Source organism: Neophocaena asiaeorientalis, unplaced genomic scaffold, assembly GCF_003031525.2.
Source record: "Neophocaena asiaeorientalis asiaeorientalis breed wild unplaced genomic scaffold, Neophocaena_asiaeorientalis_V1.1 scaffold332, whole genome shotgun sequence".
NCBI classification, from domain to species: domain Eukaryota; kingdom Metazoa; phylum Chordata; class Mammalia; order Artiodactyla; family Phocoenidae; genus Neophocaena; species Neophocaena asiaeorientalis.
The window spans coordinates 3861910-3885357 of record NW_020173111.1 but is presented as its reverse complement, the minus strand read 5'-3'; the positions used below and the strand labels follow the sequence as shown (position 1 = coordinate 3885357).

Here is a 23448-nt window from a genome sequence, read left to right as displayed (position 1 = left end):
ACTGGAGAATTAAGCCTAAACAACATGGCCTGGCATTGAAGGCCCCCATTATCTGATTATCTTTCTGCTAAAAAACCCATTATCAGAAACCCTTTGGTATGTTAACGCCTTCTGCCTTCCTCACCCCTGGCATTTCTACCTTCTCCCAAGATCTACTTGTGAAAGGCCAAGGGATCACCCCCAAGGTGCCTGCCCAGGCCCCGGAAAGAGTTCAGTGCCTCTGCCAGCAGCTGTGAGCTTGACTGTGACCAGGAGAATGGCTTCTCCAAGGAGGCCTGGTGTCCACAGCAGGCTGATGCCCATTCTGGCTGCCGTCGGGGAGCTGGAGGACGGCCTCTGTGTGTTCGGTGGGCACACATCACAGGCAGGCGTCTTCCCAGCTTCCCCTGTTTCCTTGCAGCAAACGCAGAAGCGTGACCCTGGCTAACAAATGGACAGTGGTGCCACTGAGTGGTACTCAGCCCTTCAGATGCAGCTCAACCATTTCCCCCTTTGGAAGGTCATCAATCTCCAACCCAACCCAGAGAGTTCTGCCTCCTTTGGCCTTGACTTTTAACCACCTTTATGGTGAGGTAGGCCTGTATTTACCGCACTCTGCAGGTGAGTTTCCAGAAGTAAAGGGATTTTGATTCTCCTACAGCTCTATAACAAAACCTTGCTCTTGTTATACAGGATTTAAAGTCAGAAGATGTGAGCTTTTGAACCTAAAAAATGGTACTTCTTTGCTAGGAGACATCAAGTAAGAGTCCCTTGGTCAAATTCTCCATTTGTAACCTAGCTGAGTGGGTTCCACATGAGAATCCTCTGGGGATCTTTTGAAACAATACTGATGCCAGGGCCCGACCCCAGGGCAAATGAATCAGAACTTTTAGGGGTTTGGCTCAGGCATCTAAAAGCTCCTTAGATGATTCTAATGTGCAGTCAGAATTTAAAAAATAAATACTGTTCAGGGAGGATTTATTCTATATGGAATGAAGAACTCACTGGGGACAAACTTAGGGTGTAGAGACGGAGGCATGGCAGTACCGGACAGAGGTGCCAGGCCTACCAGACATGTTTCCCCACTTGGCCTGCTGTTAGGAAAATCACAGACTGCATTAATACTGTACCTTATTATAAATGTGTACAGGTAGGGTCAAGTCCAACCCGGGCAATCTTATGTGACTCATAAAAAATCTTTTTGGGATGAGGCACGAATCATAAACACAATGGCCCCAAGGCATTTGTTTGCTATTGTACAAATTCCTTCCAGGAAGATCATTTTTAGATTAATTTTTAAGCACAGATTTTACAGTTTACTATCATTTAAAGGGTGGAAATCCTCTGCCAATCACCAAGGGGACAATAAGCTTAAAGGAAGGTCTGTTTGAAAGATCTGAGGAGTAGGCTTCCTGAGAAAGCTCAATTTCTCAAGTGTTCTGACCCCATGAGGCAAAATGAATAGCGAGTTCAAGGAGACAAACGTGAGAAAGTTTATCTCCCTTTAGAGAAACTAGCAAAGAAGTTAATGAGATACACAGTTCCTTAGATCAGAGTTAACAGTTGTAGATAAGCTCTTCCTTCAGAAAATCAAAGCTAAGTAGATAAAACACACAAAAAAGATAAGTTTTAAGTCAATATGTTCCTGCAATGTAATTTCTCTTCCTAGTCTGTGATGTTTTTCTTTTTCATTCTATTTAAACAAACATATATTGAGCAGCATCTATATGATAGGTCTAAAACAGGATCATTTCTGAAATGTTCAAAATGTGAGTATTTTCCTTAGTACAATTACATTTGTATTCACAGGAATCAGTATGTAAAAACAATACTTTTTAAAACGATTATATAAAAGGTATTATTCCAGAGGATTTACTACAAAATCCCTTTAAAAAAGAAAGTGCATAAAAGGTAACACTGAAATGTATTATAGTTTGAAGACAATCTCTCCAATTTTAATATAAATTCATGAACCCAGTCATTATGTAAAGAAGCTCATCTGTTCTAGGAAACATTCACTGAGGAGAAAGGATCAGAATGATCTGTGGTCCTGAGTCCAGGAAGTCATCCTCATGGATCTGGTGGGGGAGAAAAAGAGGTCCATGTGACAGACGGGGCTGCTTTAATGCGTTTCCTTAACCGAAATTAATTAAAACAACAACACAATGCAACCTCTTTTTCTATGTTGTGGGGAAAATAACATTTATATAGAGCACGGTGCAGGAAGCAGGAATCTAAATTAGCTTTGCGTGCTGGCAGCCTGAATAATGCTTCTGCCAAGAGGTCATTTTTTTACCAAATCCTTTCAAAATGTCACAGTCACAGTCTTCGCTACTCAAGGTATAACTTCTTTAATATCAAAGCAATTTGACTAAGCATTACATGTCTAATGTCACTCGTGTTCTGCCAGTCTAAACAATCCTGTTGTTCCCTCCATCTTTTTCAGACATCCATCTTTAAGAAGATCTGTGACCCTCCATCTTTTTCAGACATCCATCTTTAAGAAGATCTGTGAAGGAACCCCAGACAGTCCTTGACCTCTGGGCCTTCCTACATAAAGACCCCCATATCCCTGACCATGTCATGCACCTCGAAGCTCTGGGGAAGAGCAAACCTACAGGACTGGGGCAATGGCCACAGGTTTTTATAAATGGCAACATCTACCTCCTGACAATGGTGACATGACCCTCAGAAAGCAGACCGCATGGTGTTTAAAAGAGAAACTGTCCCCACAAGAAAAGGGGAAAAAGAAAATGACTCATGACATAGTCTGAACTCCAGTAAGACTGGTGGACAAAACCCTCAAAGAAATGTCTGGCAGAAGGTAACGCTCCAGTCCTAAATGCGGCTTCTCAGGTTCAAGGCAAAACAACGAGGCTTCTGATGCCAACCCTTCCATCCCCTCTTTTGCAATTCAGTTACGGAAACATAAAAACACAACGGGACCAGAGTTTTGATCTTATATTTACTTAGAAATTAAGTGGTGAGGGAATACAATGACTAAAAACAGTAAAATGATGAAAAAACAAATGATACTTTATGATGCCTCAGGTGGTTTCACCTTTCTGGGCCTCCGTTTCCATGTATGTCAAGTGGGATTACTAGACTCATCTCAGAGGGTTGTTTCCAAGGTTACAGGTGACAGGCAAGGGCAAGTGTTTTACAGATAACAAAGCACTCTATGAACATATGGGATTATTAAAAAACTATTATAATCAGACATGGTCAATATGTTTTCTTCAAAGTTATCTGACTAGATTTTTTCCACTGGTGTTCTTTCCCCCATCAGTCTCAATTATAGTAAAGTTATTCAAATCACTTCTCTTTTCTGTTTCCCTGGCACTAGTTTTCCATCTGCCTGGACAAGTAAGTAAATGACTAGTTTTACAACATTTGTTGTGCTTTTAATTTTCATTTAACAGCTATTTTAACAATGAAACACACAGTATACGTTCCCAAGAGATATGCACCAGAGGGTGGTTGGCAGAAATGTTCGCTGAAATAGGGTCCTTCCACTGCAGCCCTGGTCACTGCTGATAAAAGGCACGCAAGCCCATAGTGTCCTGAGGTTTATGCAGCTGCTTTCAACCAGCACAATCCTCAACTATCCACCCTCATCTCTTGGTTTTCTTATAACTTCAAGACTCTTCAACTGAGAAAGCATGATGGCCATGTCTGCTTCCACGGGCTTCTTGTGTAACCTGGGAAGATGATTTAAGAAAAGTGCCAAGACTTTCCAGGGGCTTGCTCCAAAAACTCTCCTGAACATAAATTATTTTAGAGTATGGGTCATCATCAAAACAGACTATTGTATCAGAGGTCAGGTATTGTCTGGGGCTTCATTTTCCAGAACCTAAAGCTAAATGTATAAATAAAGACATACAGAGAAGAACAAAACTGCTTTGACTGGCAGAACACAAGTAACATAGACACCTAACATTCAGTCCATTGCTTTTACACAAAAGAAAAGCAAAGCCAATAGGCTTAGAGCAGAGGGGGTTCAAGTTCGTTGGAGCTCCAACAGTTATTCAAGAAGTAACCACTGAACTGTTAAGAAACCAGATTCCTTCCTGGGCCCTGAAGACACGAGACGCATTTCATTCACAAACTGGTAACAGGAAACACTCTGAGTTTGACAAACTGCTTTGCAAAGTGCTGAATAAATATAAGTGATTCTATAATTGCCACAAACATCCCCACCAACACCACCATCAAAATCTTGGAAGATTCATGTTTTCAACAGTTTTGAGAGCTCACCAACAGTACATCAAATTAAAAGTATTGTCTGCCGACACAGATGTAGAGAACAAACGTATAGACACTAAGGGGGCAAAGTGGTAGGGTAGGGGTGGTGGTGGGATGAATTGGGAGATTGGGACTGACATGTATACACTGATGTGTGTCAAATAGATAACTAAAAAGAACCTGCTGTATAAAAAAATTAATAAAATAAAATTCAAAAACAACGTATTCTCTGCCTAGTCAGTGCCACAGAAATATTAAGACACAAATTTCTTATTTCGCCTCCTTTTCCCCCATGGATAAAGCAGAGAGGGCATTGCTAATGCATGTCTACATAATTTTATGAAGTCTGCCCCAGAATTTCCACAGAGGAGGGTTCAGGGTGATGACTCAGCTGGAAAGGAGGGGAGACGTGTCTGGAAGCCGTGCTGACCCAGAAAGCACACTAGCGATGGAGCCTAGACAGCAGGGGGCTGTGGAGACCACAGTGATGGAGGTGCTGAGACCTTCCAGGCCTTCTTTGGAGACCCATCCATATTAAGCGCCCATCTAAGGCAGCCTTCCTAAGTCTCCTGAGCACGCGCTGTTTTACCAGGGCTTTCCCAAAAGTGCAACCAGGAGGCCCCCTGTATATGGGATGTTTTGCATCAGGCAGGTGGAAAGATGTCTTCAGCCGCTCTCCACTGCCCCAATACCCCTCTATTCAACGGCCCCTTCTCCAGCCATCCCAACACAGGAGATAACCTACAAGTCAGAAAATGAAAGGCAGGACTGGCAATAAAAACCCAAAAAACAAAACAAAACAAAAAAACCGTCCCAAGTCAGGTGGTATGATTTGCTTTCTGACTTTTCCTGGCCTCTGTGGTCATAACACGTTGAGCCCTCTAAAAGATGCACACAAGAACATAAACGAATCAAAGGCAGGCTGTGATGGATGGAAAAACAACAGCCCTCCACACCCCCAGACTGCAGCTCCCCTGAATTCACAGAAAATAAAGGCTGAACACACAGAATACCTCCACTGTAAAGAACAACTTACACAAATCAGAACGTTCGAGATTTCCCACAAGCCCATGGTTCTCTCACACACCACCACACGTGGCTATAAATAACAAAGCCCTTGACGACACACTTGGGGGAAAGGCAGGCAGTCTAGCAAAAAAAAAAAAAAAAAAAAAAAAAAATCTTGTCACCGCCATGTTGGATTTATAAGCACTGTCCCTGGCCTTTAAAAGCAACAAATTCCAAACAGCAACAATCTTTTAGTGACAATGCATGCTGAGCGCCAGGGAAGAATCAGACAGACTGTTCTCCCTCAAAGAGCTTTCCTTCTAGGAAGGGAGTTAAAACACACACACGTCCAGCCACAGGGAGCTTCCCACCAGGGCTGCCCGAGAGGAAGCCAGGCCTGATGGAGAGGCTGTGAAGGGGAGAAATAGGACAAATCCAACTGCAGACCTGACAGAAGAAGTGGGGTTTGGCCAAGCGTTGGTTCAAAGGAACAAAGGTGCTGTAGGGCATGAAGAGAGAATGGGAAAATTGTGGGGAGCAGAAGGGTCACAGGTTAGAAAAGCTGAGTAAAACCAGGGCCTGAGGATGCGCGAGGTCAGAAAGGGGGCTGGGGGAGAGGCTGGCACCATCCAGGCCTCCGGTGATCTAACTTATGCTGGGGCCCTTCTCTGTGTCCTAGGAGCCAGGGATGCAGCCCTGACCTCAAAAAGGAAGCAAGGGCCACGCAATCACCTAGGATCCATGGAGAGGATCCACAGAAGGCTTCCAGCAGGTCACCTATTCAACATGACACCTAAGGGGCAGAGTTAACTGATGGCGACGTATTGTGTATTGAAGAGATGAAGGGTGTCCATGGGCAGAAACCAACGAGGAGATCCTTACAGATGACAGAAAACAGTAGTTCAGACTTGCACTGTGGTAGCATAATTTAAGAGCAAAAATGCATTTCCTGTAACTGTGTTCCTGTTGTAAATAATGTCTGATTAAGAGACTCTAGGTATTAAAATTTGAAAGTTATTCTGATAAATAAGTTGAGATCTGATGGAACAGGAAGCAACATGAGACCAGGTTGCAATGGGAAGTGTTTTCTGTCTTTGTTTTTTGCCAAGTAAGATGTCAAAAGAAAAAAAAAAGTCAGAAAATAAAATCATTTGGAAAAATCAGAAAGTAGTTGTGAGAACCGGTTGTTGCAACTGACAGGGACCCATAATTCTTGAAGACAAAAGTAACTGAGGGGCAAACATGGCCTTATGTTGAGTAAAATACAGAAGCTCATCAGTGAGAAAGCCAGCCGTGGGGTTCTCAGAACAGTCTAAAATTAATGTTGAAGGATTCAAGAAAAACTGTGTCCTCACTGAGCACTGACCAAATAACTTTCTCAAGACAAAAGAAGTTTTTTTTTTTTAATGTTGAAAAGTAGAACCACTTCCTGAAAAACCTGACATTAATTCAGTAATTTATTGGAGACATCATTTGTATACAAGGGAGTGCGACATATTTTAAGCAATGCCGAGGTGTAATAGCTCCAAACGGATTTAAGGCCTACAGGTGTCAAGGTGGTCTGTGATTAAACACCTAAGGAGTAAACATGATGAATGGTGTGAGTTCAGCAGAGAAAAGGATTCCTGGGAGCTACACTTGGTGGTCAAGGGACAGTCAGTGGAGGAAGCAGCCAAGAAGGATGCTTTGGGAAGAGAGACGGGTTAAAACCCACTCATTAACTGACTTGCCCTCAGCAAATCTCTCTCCTGCTGGCCTTAGAGCATTACTTACCCCGAGTTAAAATGGGCCCTGTAGCTGAGGAGGAATCGAAGCACCTTCATAAAATGGGCAGCTACCCTTCCTTGTATCCTCTTCCTCAGTGACAGAAACAAGTCTGGGGCTTCCCTGGTGGCGCAGTGGTTGGGAGTCCGCCTGCCGATGCAGGGGACGCGGGTTCGTGCCCCGGTCTGGGAAGATCCCACGTGCCGCGGAGCGGCTGGGCCCGTGAGCCATGGCCGCTGAGCCTGCGCGTCCGGAGCCTGTGCTCCGCAGTGGGAGAGGCCACAACAGTGAGAGGCCCACGTACAGCAAAAAAAAAAAAAAAAAGAAACAAGTCTGATCTGACACACTGAAATCTCTGCACTTGACACCCCTGTGGAAAGGTTTTCATGCTGTTACAACAGTGCTTCTCAAACTTCGATGCACACACGAATCACTTGGGGGTCTTGTTAAAATGCAGATTCAGTGCGGTAGGTCTGGGGAGGGGCCCAACATTCTGCATTTCCCATAACCCTCAGTGATGCTGATCCTGCTGGCGGCTGGACCACCCTTTGAGTAGTAAAGTACTGGAGCATCTTTAGTTGCTGTTATCAGGGGATGGTAGAAAGGCATCATTTTTGAGCTCAAGATTCGGGCCTCAAGGCATACTGTAAGTCATAAAAAGTAGATGTGAAAAGGAGAGTGAGGCTCCTGGAGAGTGAGAAAGTAGAGCCAGCAGGGCTGCAAGAGGAGGGGATGGAAAACAGAAGAGGGCAACAGAGGAAAAGGCTGGCTGGCCCGCTGCTGATTAGAATAAATAAGAGGTGACAAGAAAGAAATTATAAGAATGAAAGTAAGAGTGCCCAGGGTGTGTTGAGAGTGTTAGAAACTATTTTACGAACAATGAACTTCAAGGGATTCCAGAATAGTGAATACAAAATGCTACTTTTGGGTGTTTTTGGCCCTTTTCACATATGGTCTTTCTTTCTGTTTTTTTTTTTTTGCCTAATACTATGGGTTTTAGAGAATAAAACATAAACGTGAGCTGTAACAACAAGACCGTCATTCAAAGCAATAGTTAGAAGATTCCTCCACTGCTGACTATACAGAAATGCGATTATAGGACTCACAGCTACTCCCCTGCCTAAAACAGCAGTCTGAAAACTGCCAATCTGGAGCAAATTCTCTTTTCTGAGAATATTTTAAGAAAAGAGGTGGAGAAATTTTTGAAAGGTAAGACAAGACTATACTCAGACAAGTTTCCTTTCTTTTCCCAAAAAAACATAGAAGCTCCTTTAGGGCTTTCTCTCTTTTCCTAGACATAGCAAAGCATTTCATAATTCTCTAACTTAGGAAAATGCTTCACAGACATTCTCACCAGCTCAAAGAAAGGAGAGGATGCAAACACTGTAATTAACCAGAGAGAAATGGTATTCCCACCCAAACCAAGACAGCCTTTCTTCAGCAAGGAGAAAGTGGGAGCTGCAGTAAACATGCTCTTTAGTGAAGATGTCTGCTCAGGCACCTGCACTAGGGACATTTCAAAATAAACATGGCTTCTGTTTCTTTTTTAAACAGCAGTTGTCTCCAACAAACGCCAATTGGATGTTTGTGGTATTTGTTAGTTCCAACCTGTGATGACGTTCGATAGTTTTCTATTTTGATTAGCTAAGGATTATGTTTTCTAAGCCAACAACAATGATTTCCTTTACTAACATCCAGAATGAAACATTTTGGAACATAAAAAGCTAAAAATCTCATCTAGTTCAGTGCTTGTCACTATACACAGAAGAAAAATGAGACCCAGGGAGACCAAAGGAGGTAACCAGGTCCCCCAGACACCTTGATTGCCAGTATGACAGGGTTTAATCTTCACCAGCTGTCTCCGAGGCAGATTCTTAATCTCAAACTAAGGGTCAGAGCTGGATTAGATCATTCAAGATCAAGGTTTTGTGATAATTACATATCTGCAACTTCTTTTCTGCTTGGTATGGGGCCTCTAAACTAGGAAAATGATGAAGAGGTTAGGAAAAAAACGTTTTGGTTTGGTGATGTAACAATGCAGACTCCAGAGTATTTGGATGGGGTTGAGGGTGAGGAGTACTTTGAATTTATTTTCTAAGCCAACCAGCAAATCCTGCCCTTAGGCATGTAGTCAGGTCTTGTGGAAGTCGAAGCTTATAAATTTCAGGGGCACTCGTTAAGAAAAAGAATATAAAAATTAAGAATAGAAATTTAGGTATGAAAGAGAATATTTAGAGTGGCATCTTACACATTACAAATTTTAAGAAGCTGCAGATACCACAAATATAAAAGTTAAAAGAAAACAAATATTTTTATTAATTAACTGCCTGATACACCTCTGAAATATTATTGCTACATTTTTTCGTTATATTCTCTTTGATCACCTCTTCCAATGATATTTCACGATATTCTCTTTAGAGAAAATTTAAAATAATTCAATCTTTCCTCTAGAACTGTTGATCAGAATTTGTAAATTTATTCTTGAGATAACTTGGAAGTTTTTTCCAACTACATAACTCATTATAAGTAATGTCATATAAATGTTTTGGGTTGCCTCTAAATTTGGGAAAACCTCTATGAAGTTGCTTTTATAGGTGAGCTGTAATATTCAGGGCATCGCAAGATATCTTAAATATTCTCTACCTTGATAACACTCGTTAACCACATTGCCGGGGCCCCTCCCAGAGCCAGAAGGGGGGCCTGCAGCAGGGAGAAGCCTTGAGGTTCCATCCACATCATGGTAAATCCACCTTGGCACACCATATATAACCCTCACCTACTTATGCATCCTTGAATTCCCCCAATTCTTCCAAATAAAGTGCCTGTTCTATTCAGAATACCTACTAAATTCCTTGATGGCATAACTATGGCATGATTCAGCCAGGACTGTATCACCTGATGTGTGTATTTCGTTTTCCCATCAAGGTCACAAGACAGGCCTAACATTTGACCACCTGGTGTATGGATCAAACGTTATTTTATTTACCTAAAGAAATTACATGGGATAACATAAGAAAAACACCAAAGCCTTAGAAAAATGGTGGATCTCACCATTATTTCTCTTAACCCCTAGAGTCTCCCAGCACCCACGCTATAATGGAGAAGTGGTTTGTATCAATCGAGGTGGCCTGGTCCAGTAGAGCCTAGCACTTAGGGTCTAGGTCCCCAAACCAGACCATCTCGGGTTCAACCCCAGCCTAATCATTTGCTAATTGAGTGGCCTTAATTTCCCTGATCTCTAGAGGTCTTACAATAAGCATCATAAAGCCAGCCTTGTAGAGTTGTTTGGAGGTTAAATAATACACGTGAAGCACTCAGCATGGTCCAGGCAGCAGCGGTTAGTACAGCTACAATCATTACTATGCATTATCAGGAAACCTGCCCACAAAATCTCTCGAGTGAAGCTGCCTCGAGATATTAACACCATTCAGAGCGGCATGAGCCACTGTCATCTCCTTCCATAGGCAAGTTCTGCAGAGTTTTAGGATCACCAGCAGTCATCCACAAAGCAGCAGAGTGGATTTCCTGCCACAGCCAATAAATCCTCCATGACGATTTACAACTTTAACAGATAAAGTGGCAAATATTGAAAATACGAACCTGACTCTTTTTTTTCCTTCAAAGACACTCATGGTTGTTCTGCCAAGCCCCCAGCTCCCTGCAATGCAGTTTTCACAATCCTATACCTTGTATAGTATCTTAACAGCTTTTTACTTCTTTTATCTGTTCTGATATTCTTGTTTCCTTAAAAAGGCTTGAGAAGGCCTTAAGAAGGCTTGAGAAGGCCTCATGTTCCCAATACCCAGAGGAAATGCAACCAAGGCACTGGGAAATCTTAAAGAAACTGTGTAAGTGAAATCCTGGATAGAACAAGTCAAATGAATATAGCTGAAGTTTCCTGCAGGAAAAGACAAGCCATGAAACACTGAATTTCCCCAAGGAAATACACCACTATGATTACAGCCAAACTCTTAGCTTTTTCACTAATGAGCAATCTCTCTACTCCAGGGAAAATATGATATAATCAACAATAACTAATTTGGTACCTAACACCTCTGCAAAGGTGTGTTGTTGGTGCAGATCAATCCCCAGCGTTGGAAGACCCAGGGCGGGGGGGACAAATGGTGGCCCACAGACCACAGGTCAGAATATTGAAAGTTATAAATCACACTGACAAACTGTTCGACGAAGTAGGTTTTATCCCTCTACCTTGATTGACAAATGCACCTCCCTAACGTCTCAGAAAAGACCAAGTTCAACTTCAAACTCTTGACCTGCTCAGAGAGCAACCCTGGAACTGGGGAAACACTGTCCCAAACCCGGCCAACAATCTACCTTCCTCTTTCCACTGGCTGCTTCATCTGGCACCAAGAGGGACCTTGTGACATGTAAAACACCCAAGTTTTAACACTCACACCCCCCCCACACCCCACACATACACGGCTGTCCCTTCTCCGCCCCTCAGGCCCATAGACCAGTGGCTACAAAGGCCCTCAGGAAGATGGGTCCAAAGGTCTATGTAGGCTGTAAAAGTTGGTCCACAGCCATCCGAACAGCATATTTTGGGTTTCCAGGTACCTGAAACTGATCTATAAAGGGGAGACTCTGGACTCAGAGGCCCAGGAGTCTCCTCACCCCATAGACAGGGGCTGAACAGAGAACAATAAAAGTAGTGCCCTCTAAATCCCAGGGCAGAGGCTCCTTTTGCTCGTATACTAGGCCTATATTTTAACTGAGCAGAAAAATTGGGGGGGGGGGGGGAATATCTCATCAGAAAAGAGCAAAAATAAAAAAGAGCCGCTTATCTTGAAAGCAGGCAGCCTTCCCCAGATACAATCTCACCTATCACATGCAATTGCCCTGAGCTAAGTCCATTCTAATGATCTACAGCTTCAGCCCTGCGAACAAAACACAGACGCTAGGAAACCCTAAAGAGGCCAAGCAGGAGATCCTAAATTGACCACAGGCAAGGAGGCAGTTGCTCCATGTTGAGTGCCAAGACCTAAAAAGCTGATTATGGCAAATAAAAGACAGATCCTTTTGGGAGGAGAAGAATATTAACCACCTACAAGTTTTCTAAAAGTCCAATCATCCCCCCTGTGATACCGGATAAATTCTACTCTTCAAAATCATCCCCCGTTGTGATACCGGATAAATTCTACTCTTCAAAATCATCCCCCTTTGTGATACTGGATAAATTCTACTCTTCCCACCCTCCCCAGCAGCTGTTTGAGGTCTGTACACAGACGCTGGTCCTACATGCCTGGAATCTGGGGTTGCCAGTATATATCTCTGAAAACAGCGCATGTCCAGCTGCTGTCAATGGTCAAGGCACAGGTCACCGGCAGTGGGTCCCACCACCAAGACGCAATTATCAGACTAGGAACAGCAGAGTTTTCTTGGTCAAAGAGACTCTACCCTATCCTGATTTTCGATAGGACAATGACAATCAGGAAGGAGGTAGATCATGCAAGCAAAGCAAATCATGACCTCAGGGGCACTGAATGGATATTAGATGGTAAGTTCCCCTTTCTTGAATATGATATCCCTTTACTCACTGCCTAACTTCCATCCCAACACACATACACACAGATATACCAGGGAAAAGGGCAGAGCAGAACACAAGGAAGACAAGGTTAGAAAACACACACACACACACACACACACACACACACACACAGAGGCAAACGTCAAGTTGCTTTGTGCAGACTCTATCTTCTCCATTTATAAAATAAAGGTAATGAAAATTATCTTGTTGGTTTCTTCTGAGGATTAAATTAGATAATAATGTCAGGCGGCTGGCTCAGAACAGGTTCTCAAATGTTACTTCTCCCTTCTCCCCACTTGTCCTTGAGATGAGCCTACTTACCCTGCTTGGCTTCCCAACCCTCATGACACGCCAGGCAAGAAGGAGAATCATCGTTATCCCACCTTGGTCAGAAGCCACAAGTAGGTAGGAAGCAACATATTACAAGGGAAAGGAGTGCAAAACAAATGGTGAGCATTCTTGCTGCTAATACCTATCTGCTAAATCATTTCTACTGAAAATCATGAGTTAATCTGCTGAAGCTGTACAGAAGGCCCCCGAGGGCAGAAGCCAACAAGGTGACAGAGTTATGCTTCTCTGTGGAAATTGGCTCATTAATGCCATGCTGTAGCCAGGAAGGACTTTTCCTCCACACCCTATTTTAAACTGTTTCGGTGGTTTGCATCAGACCTAAATAATAGCCACACTGCTCTTCTGCAGATAGCAGCTGCCCCAGGGCTGCACTTCCCTTAGACCAACTCACTTCACTGCTTATAAACCAAAACAGAAGACCCTGATGAAAAAAGAAACTTCAAAGCTAAGTTTAGATTTCGGCACTTCATTTTTAATGAAGTCTCATTTCAACAACCTTCTAGAAAAAAAAAAAAGAGGGAGAAGATTCGGTATTCACTGGCAAATGTCTTTGGTAAGACTTTGAAAAAGTGTTGCAATGGCTTTGAATGCCCTACATGAATTCAAGTGTACAACTAAAGAAGTTGGATGAAAACTTCTAGCAGCTTTCCATCATGTCTGTCAGAAGCTGACATGTTTGTCATCTTTTTCCATACGTCATCAGAATAAAAGAACCAATAACACAGTATAAAACAGCCAAATTGCCTATTGAGATCAAAGCCAAACTATTCTCAGTAAAGATTTTACCATTCAGACCAAACACCCAATAAATAGTGACTGCCTGGTTGTGGAAATGCTCGACTGACTTGCAGTGCCTCTAGGAGGATGAATGGGGGTTCAGCTCAGCATTTCCTGGGTGCTAAGTGATATGCCAGTCACTGCCACAGACCCTGGAGACAGAGAAATGAGTGGGACAAACCCAGTACCTTTGAGAGAATGGGTAAGGGAGTCTCATCAAGAGCTAATTCTGCCTTACTATTGTTAGCAGCGAAAAGAGAGGCCTGTCCCTGGGAGGAGGGAACCTATAGCTCCACCCAGGGCGTTGAAAGCAGGTTTGCTTAAGAATGACACTTAAGTCAAGTCTTAAATGATGAATCTAAATCATCCAGGGTAGCAGCAGTTCCAGACAGACAGCAGCTTGAACAAAAGTGAGGTGGCCCAACTGGGGGCCCGGAATAAGGCAGGCACAGAAAAGAATAGATCAATGAAAAACACGTTCAGAGGGACAGTGGAGGGAATGGAAGGAAACACTCAACACCCAACAGAGTGGGCTTTTGACAAAGGGGTCTAGAGTCAATAATGCTTCCAAGTACACAGGGTTAAAATATACATTCTTCTCTGGGCCTCAACACACCCCCCATATGTTAGACTCAATGGAGGCAAAGACCAGACCTGTCTTATTCACTCAGAATACTGTTTCCAGGTCTGAGCCTCCTGCCTGGCAAAAAGTGACATTCTATAGATACTGTTGAGAAGAAAGAATGGGCAATGGCCACTTTCTGCAATGGCACCAATGAAGTGTCATTGTTAATTGGAAAAATATGGTTAAAAAAAAGAAAATTTTTAAAAGTTGTGTTGAAAACTGAAATGCAGACCATGTAGCAGGTATGCTGGCTCCACAGACAGCAATGAGGACTCATCATTTCAAGGTGGGGTGCTACCTTGAAAAAAAGGCAAGGAGGGACTTGCCTGGTGGCACAGTGGTTAAGAATCTGCCTGCCAATGCAGGGGACATGGGCTCAAGCCCTGGCCCAGGAAGATCCCACATGCCGCGGAGCAACTAAGCCCGTGTGCCACAACCACTGAGCCCGCGTGCCACAACTACTGAAGCCCGCCCGCCTAGACCCCGTGCTCCACAAGAGAAGCCACCACAATGAGAAGCCTGCACACCACAACAGAGAGTAGCCCCCGCACTTGCCGCAACTAGAGAAAGCCCGCGTGCAGCAACGAAGACCCAAAGTGGCCAAAAATAAATAAATAAATAAATAAAGGTAAGGAATCCAAAATGTGATGAGTATCTTATAGAAACCATAACTAGTTAAAAATAAATGGCCTAGAGGTGAAAAATGTGCTTTCTGGGAACAAAAGCAAATAGACCAAAGATCAAATTCTGGACCTAGCAGTTTCCAGAACCCTGACAAAATCAGCAGTGATTTGGGGAAAGAAATTTATCCGTACAACACTTTTACCAACATTGAGTCCTCAACAAGGATCTCCTGTTAGGTATTTGAAAAGTAAAAGTTATATTTTTCAGATCTGAAGAGTTTTCAAACATTTAAAGTTTTCCCCCAAAGAGCAATTACTTAATTTCAGGCATTTAGGAAGAGTGAATCTACTAAGTCAAAAACAAAAACTAAAATACCTTTAAGTATGTACCTTAGTGAAGTTTGCTCTTATACTGAAGTCCTTGGCTCACTCACTTGTCAATATACTAAATATAAGATGGATTTTTTAAGTAACCTAAGAGAAGGCTGTGAACAATCTCATTTCCTCTTATCTTACCATGCATTCAGATATTTTGAAAAATGTAGTGACAGATTACCAATTACGTTAGGAAAATCCTGAAACCATTTACTTCCATAGAAAATTAAATGCAAGTGGAATTAGGTTTCCCACCTCCATTATAGCTACCTTTGACCTTCAACTATCTTCAAAATATAATTTCACATGAATACCAATCCAAAATGATTCCTTAGTTCAACCATTTTGTGGCTTTAATTGCATAAAAATATGAAATCTGTGGGTTTTGTAATACTGTTTAAAAGCCCAAATAAAAAGCCAGTTGGCTTTTAAACTAATTGTTTAAAAGTGTGTATATAGATGAACTGAGACTGACTCATGAACTACTGAGTCTGGAATTTGCAAATCATAAATCTTATCCTCCTAAGCAAAGACTAACAGAATCAGGGCCCACTAATTTCCTTCTTTCGTAATCTGAAACAAAAGTTTTAATGATTTTTAAGGTACACTGAAAATTAAGGGTGCCGTTTAAAATATCAGCAAAATATAACTCAGTTCTTAAGAGTTTGGTGTATAATCAGAGAGTCGAACATTCTGGTACTGCAAAGTAAGAAAGCATCCAAGGATGAAACAGTGGAACTTTATTAAACTGTAGAACTCAAATCTGTGTTCGGATTTTTTTGTTTACAATAGTCTTTCCTCATTATCTTAAAACTCCCATCTCCATGCCACCTTCAGTAAAAAAAAATATAACTTTAAAAAATTTTCAATCCACTTCAAGAACTGTGAAATGTCCCATGTAGAAACTGGTCCATATTTCTTTTAGACAAGACCAAAGGTTAAGTCTGCCCCTGGCCCTTGGTAAACAGAATGTGTGCCTCAGAGTGACCGGGACTGTCAGATCCTCCACATTTCATCACAAATCCACACAGGGCATCTCCAAGTTACCAAAAAGGAGTAGAGAGACAAAAGATGTTAAAGATGAAGGGAACGTAAAATGATCCAAATCTAACCATGTCCTTTCACAGATGAGGAGACTGAGGCCCAGAAAGGTCCCAAAACTCCAAAGACTCCACTACCAGACTCCAGATGCAGGTTCTCAGTTCTGTAGCAAAGAGCTAACAAAATTTCTAACTTTTAAGGTCTCAGAGGTTCGGTACTTTCCATAACAAATACTTAAAAGAGTTCAATTCCTGCATTTTTCTCCCCTCAAAACCTCCTAGACACCAAGATCAGGTGTGCAGGGGGATTTACGATTTTAACCCTTCCGTTTCATTTCCACCAAACAATTGCACAGAACCTTCAAGCCCGCAAGACGGGGCTGTCCTGCTCCAGGAAACATCTCCAGCACCTAGCGCCTAGCAGGCACTCAGTAAATACTCCGCCTTCCACCTGACAAGCCCCACTCCCTGCCGCATCCACGCCAGCCCGCAGTGGAGCGAGACAAGTTTCCTTTGGCAATCGCCTTTCTCCTTGAAACTTTGCTACAGCAACTCCGGGCCAAAAAGCCGGTCCGCGGGCATGTGGCCCTGGGCAAGAGCTGAGGATGGGGGCCCTGCCCTTTCGGGGCACTGGGCGATCCCGGGCCGTGGACCAGGTGTGCCCGCCGCTCGCTCGGAGGCCGCCCGGGCCGCGTCCTGCCTCCGCCGATCACCAACTTCTCAAACTTCCCTTTCCGGGGGTGGGGGCGGCCCGGGACGCAGCGCCCTTCCTGCCCGCACAAAGGGGGCCGGGCGCGCCCCGCGCCCCCGCCGAGACCACTTTCCTGGTCTTTGGAAAGAAAAACGCACCCGTCCCAGCGCAGGGTGCTGGGGCGCGGGCACCGGAGCCACGTCCCGGCTTCCGCCCGCCTCCCGGGCCGACTGTCAAGCGCAGCCCGGCGGGGCCCCGGGGACCCAGGCGCCAAGCTCGGGCGGGGGCCACTCACCCGACTTGGGAACGTGAGGCGGGATCGTGCTGGCGATGCGTGTCCACAGGACGATGTGCAGCGGCCACAGGCCCCCAAGCAGCCCCCGGCCCATGGCAGCCCCCGCCGCTCCGCATAGACCGGCCCGAGCGCGCACGCCGCGCCTCCGCGCCGCGCCCTGCGGACCCGCGCGGAGCAGCGGTGCGGCCAGATGTGGCGCCGCAGAAGGTGGCGGTGGGCGAGGCGCGGGGGGCCCGGCGGCCGAAGGGAGCTGCGCGGGAGGCCGGCCCGGCCGGCGGGTGCGCGCGCGGAGTGTCGTCGGGCCGGGCGCGCGAGTGACTCACGACTTCGCCCGGGCGCCGCGGGGGAAACAGGAAACTCCTCGCCAACAGCTGGGCAGGACCTCTCGCCGCCCCGAGCCTGCTCCCCGTCTCGGCTCCCGGTGCTCGCCCTCCCTCGCAGCTGCCAATCACGTCCCCGGGACCGGCCCCTCCGGGGCTTTGGCAAACTTTCAGCGGCCTCGCGCGTTCCCGCTCCGAAGACTGACTACGGAGCACTCAGTGCACACGTTCCAGAAAGTCACTGAACGCAGAGAGTGTCTGCGCTCTTCAAAGCACCCCCACCAGCATCCTCCCCTTCCCCACAACCCTCTTCGGGCTGTTCCTAAGTGCTTCAGAGCTGGTTTTCAAACTCCAAGTGGCGACCCAAGAGTGGATGCTGAAATCTGAGTTGTGAGCACTTTTTTTTTTTTCAAGTAAAACAGTAAAAGTATTTCCTCATTAAACTTTGTTTCAGTTGTGTATGCCTAAACCATCACATTGTAAAATGTTTATTTTACTGTAGGTGGAAGTCCAGAAGTCTGTTCTCAAACTTTAATGTGCTCATGGACCCCCTGAAAATATTGTTAAAATGCAGATTCTGCTTCCGTACATCTAAGAGTCAGCATTTCTGATAAGCTCTTGGGTGATGCCTCCCATTTTGAGCTGCCTCTGTCTTCCTGGGGGGTGACTCAGTGAGCGATTATAAACAATCAGCCATCACAGAGTGATAATGGTAATGGGAAATGTTCTCTTCAGAATGTACCAGGTATGGCAGAAAGTGTGAAAGTAAAAGTGGCCTGGGAGTCAGCTAAGTGCCAGAGTTTGCCTTCCAACACTGCCCGTGAAGGGACAGAACTCTGAGCCCCTCCCCTGCAAAAGGGGACATCGGTGGGAGCAAAGGACGAACTTTCAACTTTCCCTTCTTGCTAAGGTGACCAGGTTTGCCCCCAAACTATCCCAGTGTACATCTGTTTCAAAGTTGAATTATTAACAGAACCCCCTGTCTCTTTCCCATGTGTCTTGGCTGGATATTGACTCATATGCTCATCCTACTTCCAGCCCCCTCAAAGAGTTAGATTCAGTACAGCCCTCTCTCTGGTCAGGAGATCTTCCAGCAGGTTACACAATAGACTCCTTTATCTGAGACAAAGCTTGTTTGCAGAGGCAGGTGGCCAGGCTTACTGGGAGTAAAGGCAAACTAGCTCTCCCTGGAAACCCAACCCCTGAAATCTTCCCTGTCAATCTGAGAGTTCTTTTGCTTGATCCTGGAAGTTAAGTCTTGTCACCATTGTTCCACCCAGCACAGAAGCTGACTTTTAGGAAAAGACCACTTCCTAGCTCCTGAATTTAGGATGTAGGAAGTGGGGTGAAATCATCAGGGTTGGGCATCTTCCTTCCCACCAACCTCCTTGCCAAAGCCACTTGAGCAAAGGAGGAAAGTTGAGTTCAAAATCTGTTTCTCTCCATTTCCTCCACAGGCCCTGCCCATGCCACCACCACCCCTTGAGCAGGAGTCTCCCAGCCACTCACCCCCAATCAGGGCCATTCTGGGCCTTTTCACTCAATTTCTCGAAACCTAGCGAAAGTCAAATTTTCAAAAGGCAAACCTGATTACACCAACCCTTCTATTAAAATCATCTGATGGCTTCCCACTGCTCTTGAGACAGAGGATAGAAATGAGATCCTTGAAGGTGCCTTGAGTCCCTCCTCTCTTGTAACCTTGGGTTTCTCCCCTCCCAATGAGAGGATCTCCACATTCCTAGAATGCACCCCTGTGTTCCTCCCACACAGAGCCTCCCCCCTTTCCCCGGGGCACACTTCCCTTCCTCTGTCCTTCCTTTTACCCAGCCCTCTCCTGGTCTTCTTTGGGTGAATCATGACTTCCTTGATGGGCAAGCTTTCCCTGACCTCCCTGAATAGACTTTTTTTTTTTAAATTATTTATTTATTTATTTTTGGCTGTGTTGAGTCTTCATTGCTGCCCGCGGGCTCTCTCTGGTTGCGGCGAGTGGGGGGCTACTCTGTTGCAGTGCACGTGTTTCTTGTTGCAGTGGCTTCACCTGTTGCAGAGCATGGGCTTTGGGCACACGGGCTCAGTAGTTGTGGTGCACGGGCTTAGTTGCTCCGCAGCATGTGGGATCTTCCTGGACCAGGGCCAAACCCATGTCTCCTGCATTGGCAGGCGGACTCTTAACCACTGCGCCACCAGGGAAGTCCCTGAACAGACATTTTATTCTGGGTTCACTTGGCACCATATGCCTCTCCTTTTTAGCACTTACTACACCTCCTTTCCCTTCTCCCAAATCAAGTCCAAATTTCTTGAGGACAGGAATTATATCTTTTCCTCCATTCACTATTGTATTCCCAGGACCTGGCACAGAATAGGTGTTTAATAGACATATGTTGGATGAATGAATGAACGAGGTAATCAAGATTCAGAAGAAAATTGTACTTAATCATCCTAATTATTTTATAACTCGGGAAAAGGCATTCTATTACCTAACAAACTGAGATATAAACAAGCTAGATTTTAGCCAAGGATGATGTCATACTACTTCCTTTTCTTAAAAATGGAGAAGTCTGTTGGAGGGAGGGAGATGCAAGAGGGAAGACATATGGGAACATATGTATATGTATAGCTGATTCATTTTGTTATAAAGCAGAAACTAACACACCATTGTAAAGCAATTATACCCCAATAAAGATGTTTAAAAAAAAAAAAAATGGAGAAGTCTGTGATTTGGTTTTGTTTTTCTTTTTTTCTAAATTCACCCAAGTTCCCCTGGACAGTATACATACACTTCCTTACTCCCAGAAACAATGAGGCAAATAAATGCCCAATTGATCCCGAAGGCCTTCTTTTCTATATTTATTGCAAAGAACAGATATTTTACATTGTTAGAGGCCAGGTTCGACGTATTTGATTCCAGGGTGGAATATTTAACTGGTGGTCTCTGTCATCATATATGACTAATGTTGATTTTAATTTTGCTTGCCTTTAATATTTCCAATTTCATCTTCAATCTCCTGTGAAACTGAGAGTCTGACTTTGGCATTGCCAAGTGCAAACTCACCTTTCAAAAAGCACTGAAGTGCAATCAGAGACACGTAAACTAGTGTATACTGCAATTTGACAATCTTACAAATTTGTCAATATGAACTTCCTTTAGGAATTCTCACTGAAACAGCAGTCTGATACCCTTAAGCCATGGTCTTCACATATAATTGTATATTTAACGTAATATAATTTTCTGTGTATTCACATAGGCAGTTAAGATACAATCACAAAAACTGGGCCTTTTGCAGATGAAACAAAAAGATAAAAGTGTGACTCAGGGTTTGAAAAACAAGGAAGGTAATTTTTAAGTTCTCATCAAATTGAAAAACAATAAAAACCAACTGGAATGGAAGTTAAACAGCTTGAATATCTTCATTTTTCCAGTTTTACAAACTCTGAACACACACACAGAAAACAACTGGACTGGATCAAAATGTGGTTATTGTAAGCCCTGCATCTCCCGGTTGTGATGAGGCAGGAATTTTGGACTCCCCTGTACTTTCTGACATATGGCTGTTGAGGTTACTGGCAACTAAAGCAGTGGACAGGGAGATTCCTCTCCATGTGAACTGGTCGTTCTGCATCCTTCTCTCTTATCTCTGGGCCACTTTTCCTTCCATTGCGAAGCAGACCGATAGCACCGAGACAACAGTGAATTTGCGAGGGAACCCCCTCCACACACACACACCTTTCAGGTCATCCGGGATGCTACCTCTTCCAGGAAACATTTTGTGATTCCTCCAGCCTAATGGCATCCCTCCTCCCCCAGGGAGAACCCCAGAAGCATTTAGTTTATTTAACCTATTTTTTAATGTTTGTCCTGTTCTGGCATGGAGTGCATTATCGTTACTCATTTATTTGGGGGAATTCTACCTCACTAACTGTAAAGTCCTTGAAAGCACAGATTGTTTACTCAACTCTGAACCCCATTCTGTGCCCTGCAGTACTCAACGTATGTTTCTTGTCTTCACTAGAGGGAAAAACGAGAGTCTTTCTCTAATCCATTTCCTTGTTTGCAATTCATCACAGATATTCATAGAAACTGCAATTCTGCCACACGTTTACAGAAAGCATGAATGGTTTTCTTTTGGAGAAAACATAACTTTTTTAAATTACAAAAGTAATGTATGTTAACTTTAGGTAGAAAAAATCTGAAATACAGATAAGCCAAAGGCAGAAAATAAAAAGGATCCTTAACCCTATCACCCAAAGATAATCCCTTAGCATTTTGGAGCACGTCCTCACAATACTACTCTACTCTTCACGTCGCAGCTAAGAAACTGAGGTTTAGAGAGATTAAGTATCTGGCCAAGGTCACAGGGCTAGTAAGGACCAGAGCCAGGGTGTGAATGAGGCCTGTCCAGCTCCGGAGTCTCCACTCTAGGATAACTTGATCAGGTGGTTGATGGGCCTGGTCACCCTAGTATTTTGAGATGACTCTGGAACCATCAGGCCACCCTTTCCTATTGCTTCCTCATCTCTTACTCATTAATCAGCCACTGCAGCCCCTTGTCCAGTGGAAAGTCCTTTTGTTTAGCTCACACCTCGTCTGCAACCAGCAAAACTCATGGGCACATTTCAATCGGAAGCTTCCTTGTGTAGTGCCTTGGATACTAGCATGTCACCTCCTTCCTTTGACTGCCATGTTGCTGTTGTATCCCCATGGTATGGACTGAACTGTATCCCCCAACATGCACAGGTTGAAGCCCTACCCAACATGACTATACTTGAAGGTAAGACCCTGACCCAGTGTGACTAATGTCCTTATAAGGAGAGGAAGAGACACCAGGGATGCTGCTGTGAATACACAGAGAAAAAGCCATGTGAACTCACAGCAAGAAGGCGGCCACCTACAAACCAAGAAGAGAGGCCTCCGGAGAAACCAAAGCTGCCAATACCCTGACTTTAGACTTCCAGCCTCTAGAACTGTGAGAAGTAGATTTCTGTTGTTTAAGCCACCGAGTCTGTGGTATTTTGCAATGGCAGCCCTAGCAAACTAGTCCATCCCATTTCCTACATGCTTATCCAGCTGGTCCTTCTCAGTATCTTTACAGGTTTGTTTCCTTCCACTCACTGGTCAGTGCTAGTTCTTATCAAATTTGTCCTCTGCCCCTTCTCTCATTCCTCCTGGGGAACACAGCTATTTCTATGGCTTCACTAATCTATGATCATTTCCAAACCTAATTATCAAGCTCCGATTTCTCACCTAAGCTACCATTACTCCAATTGCCTACTCAACTCTCTTCATGGGTGTTCCACTGGTACCACATGCTCATTATTCCAAAACTGGATTCCAGAATACCCACCCCTTGGTACATTCCTGACATCTAGGAGAGGCTCTATCTCCAACGGGTAACCCAAGGCAGAAACATAAAAATCAGCTAAGAGTTTGCCTCTATTTTACCCTCCAGAACTAACTGGGAATTAGGATCTACCTCTTTACTTTCTAAATATCGCTTGCGTCCGCTCTGTTCCCATCCTCAACACTGACATTATTTTAGTTCTATCTCTTGTTATTTCATATAGCCTTACGTCAGTTTCCTGATCTTCTTGCCTCTCTAGTCTCACCGCTTCTACTACATCCTTCACTGCTACCAAAATATTACCCTCCAAAAATACAAAAATAACAATCACGTTTAAAATTATCCAGTGGCTTCCCATTGCCTTCAGGACAGAATGTCAAGCTACTGTCCATCCATTTATTTAGTCAACCAGCATTTGATTCTCTACTGTGACCCAAATACTCTTTAAGTGCTGAAGATATGACGACT

At 44.2% G+C, this 23448-nt stretch overlaps 1 protein-coding gene across 1 annotated transcript in view; it reads right to left on the bottom strand.

Annotated features, from left to right (window-relative positions):
• TGFBR2 (transforming growth factor beta receptor 2) overlaps positions 1–17627 on the bottom strand; it is a 95357-nt gene extending 77730 nt beyond the window's left edge. The window contains exon 1 of the mRNA XM_024743445.1: positions 17322–17627. Within this exon, the coding sequence (XP_024599213.1) occupies positions 17322–17415 (94 nt within the window). The 5' untranslated portion in view covers positions 17416–17627. The remainder of the gene's footprint in view (positions 1–17321) is intronic.
• Between the last annotated feature and the right edge of the window lie 5821 nt (positions 17628–23448).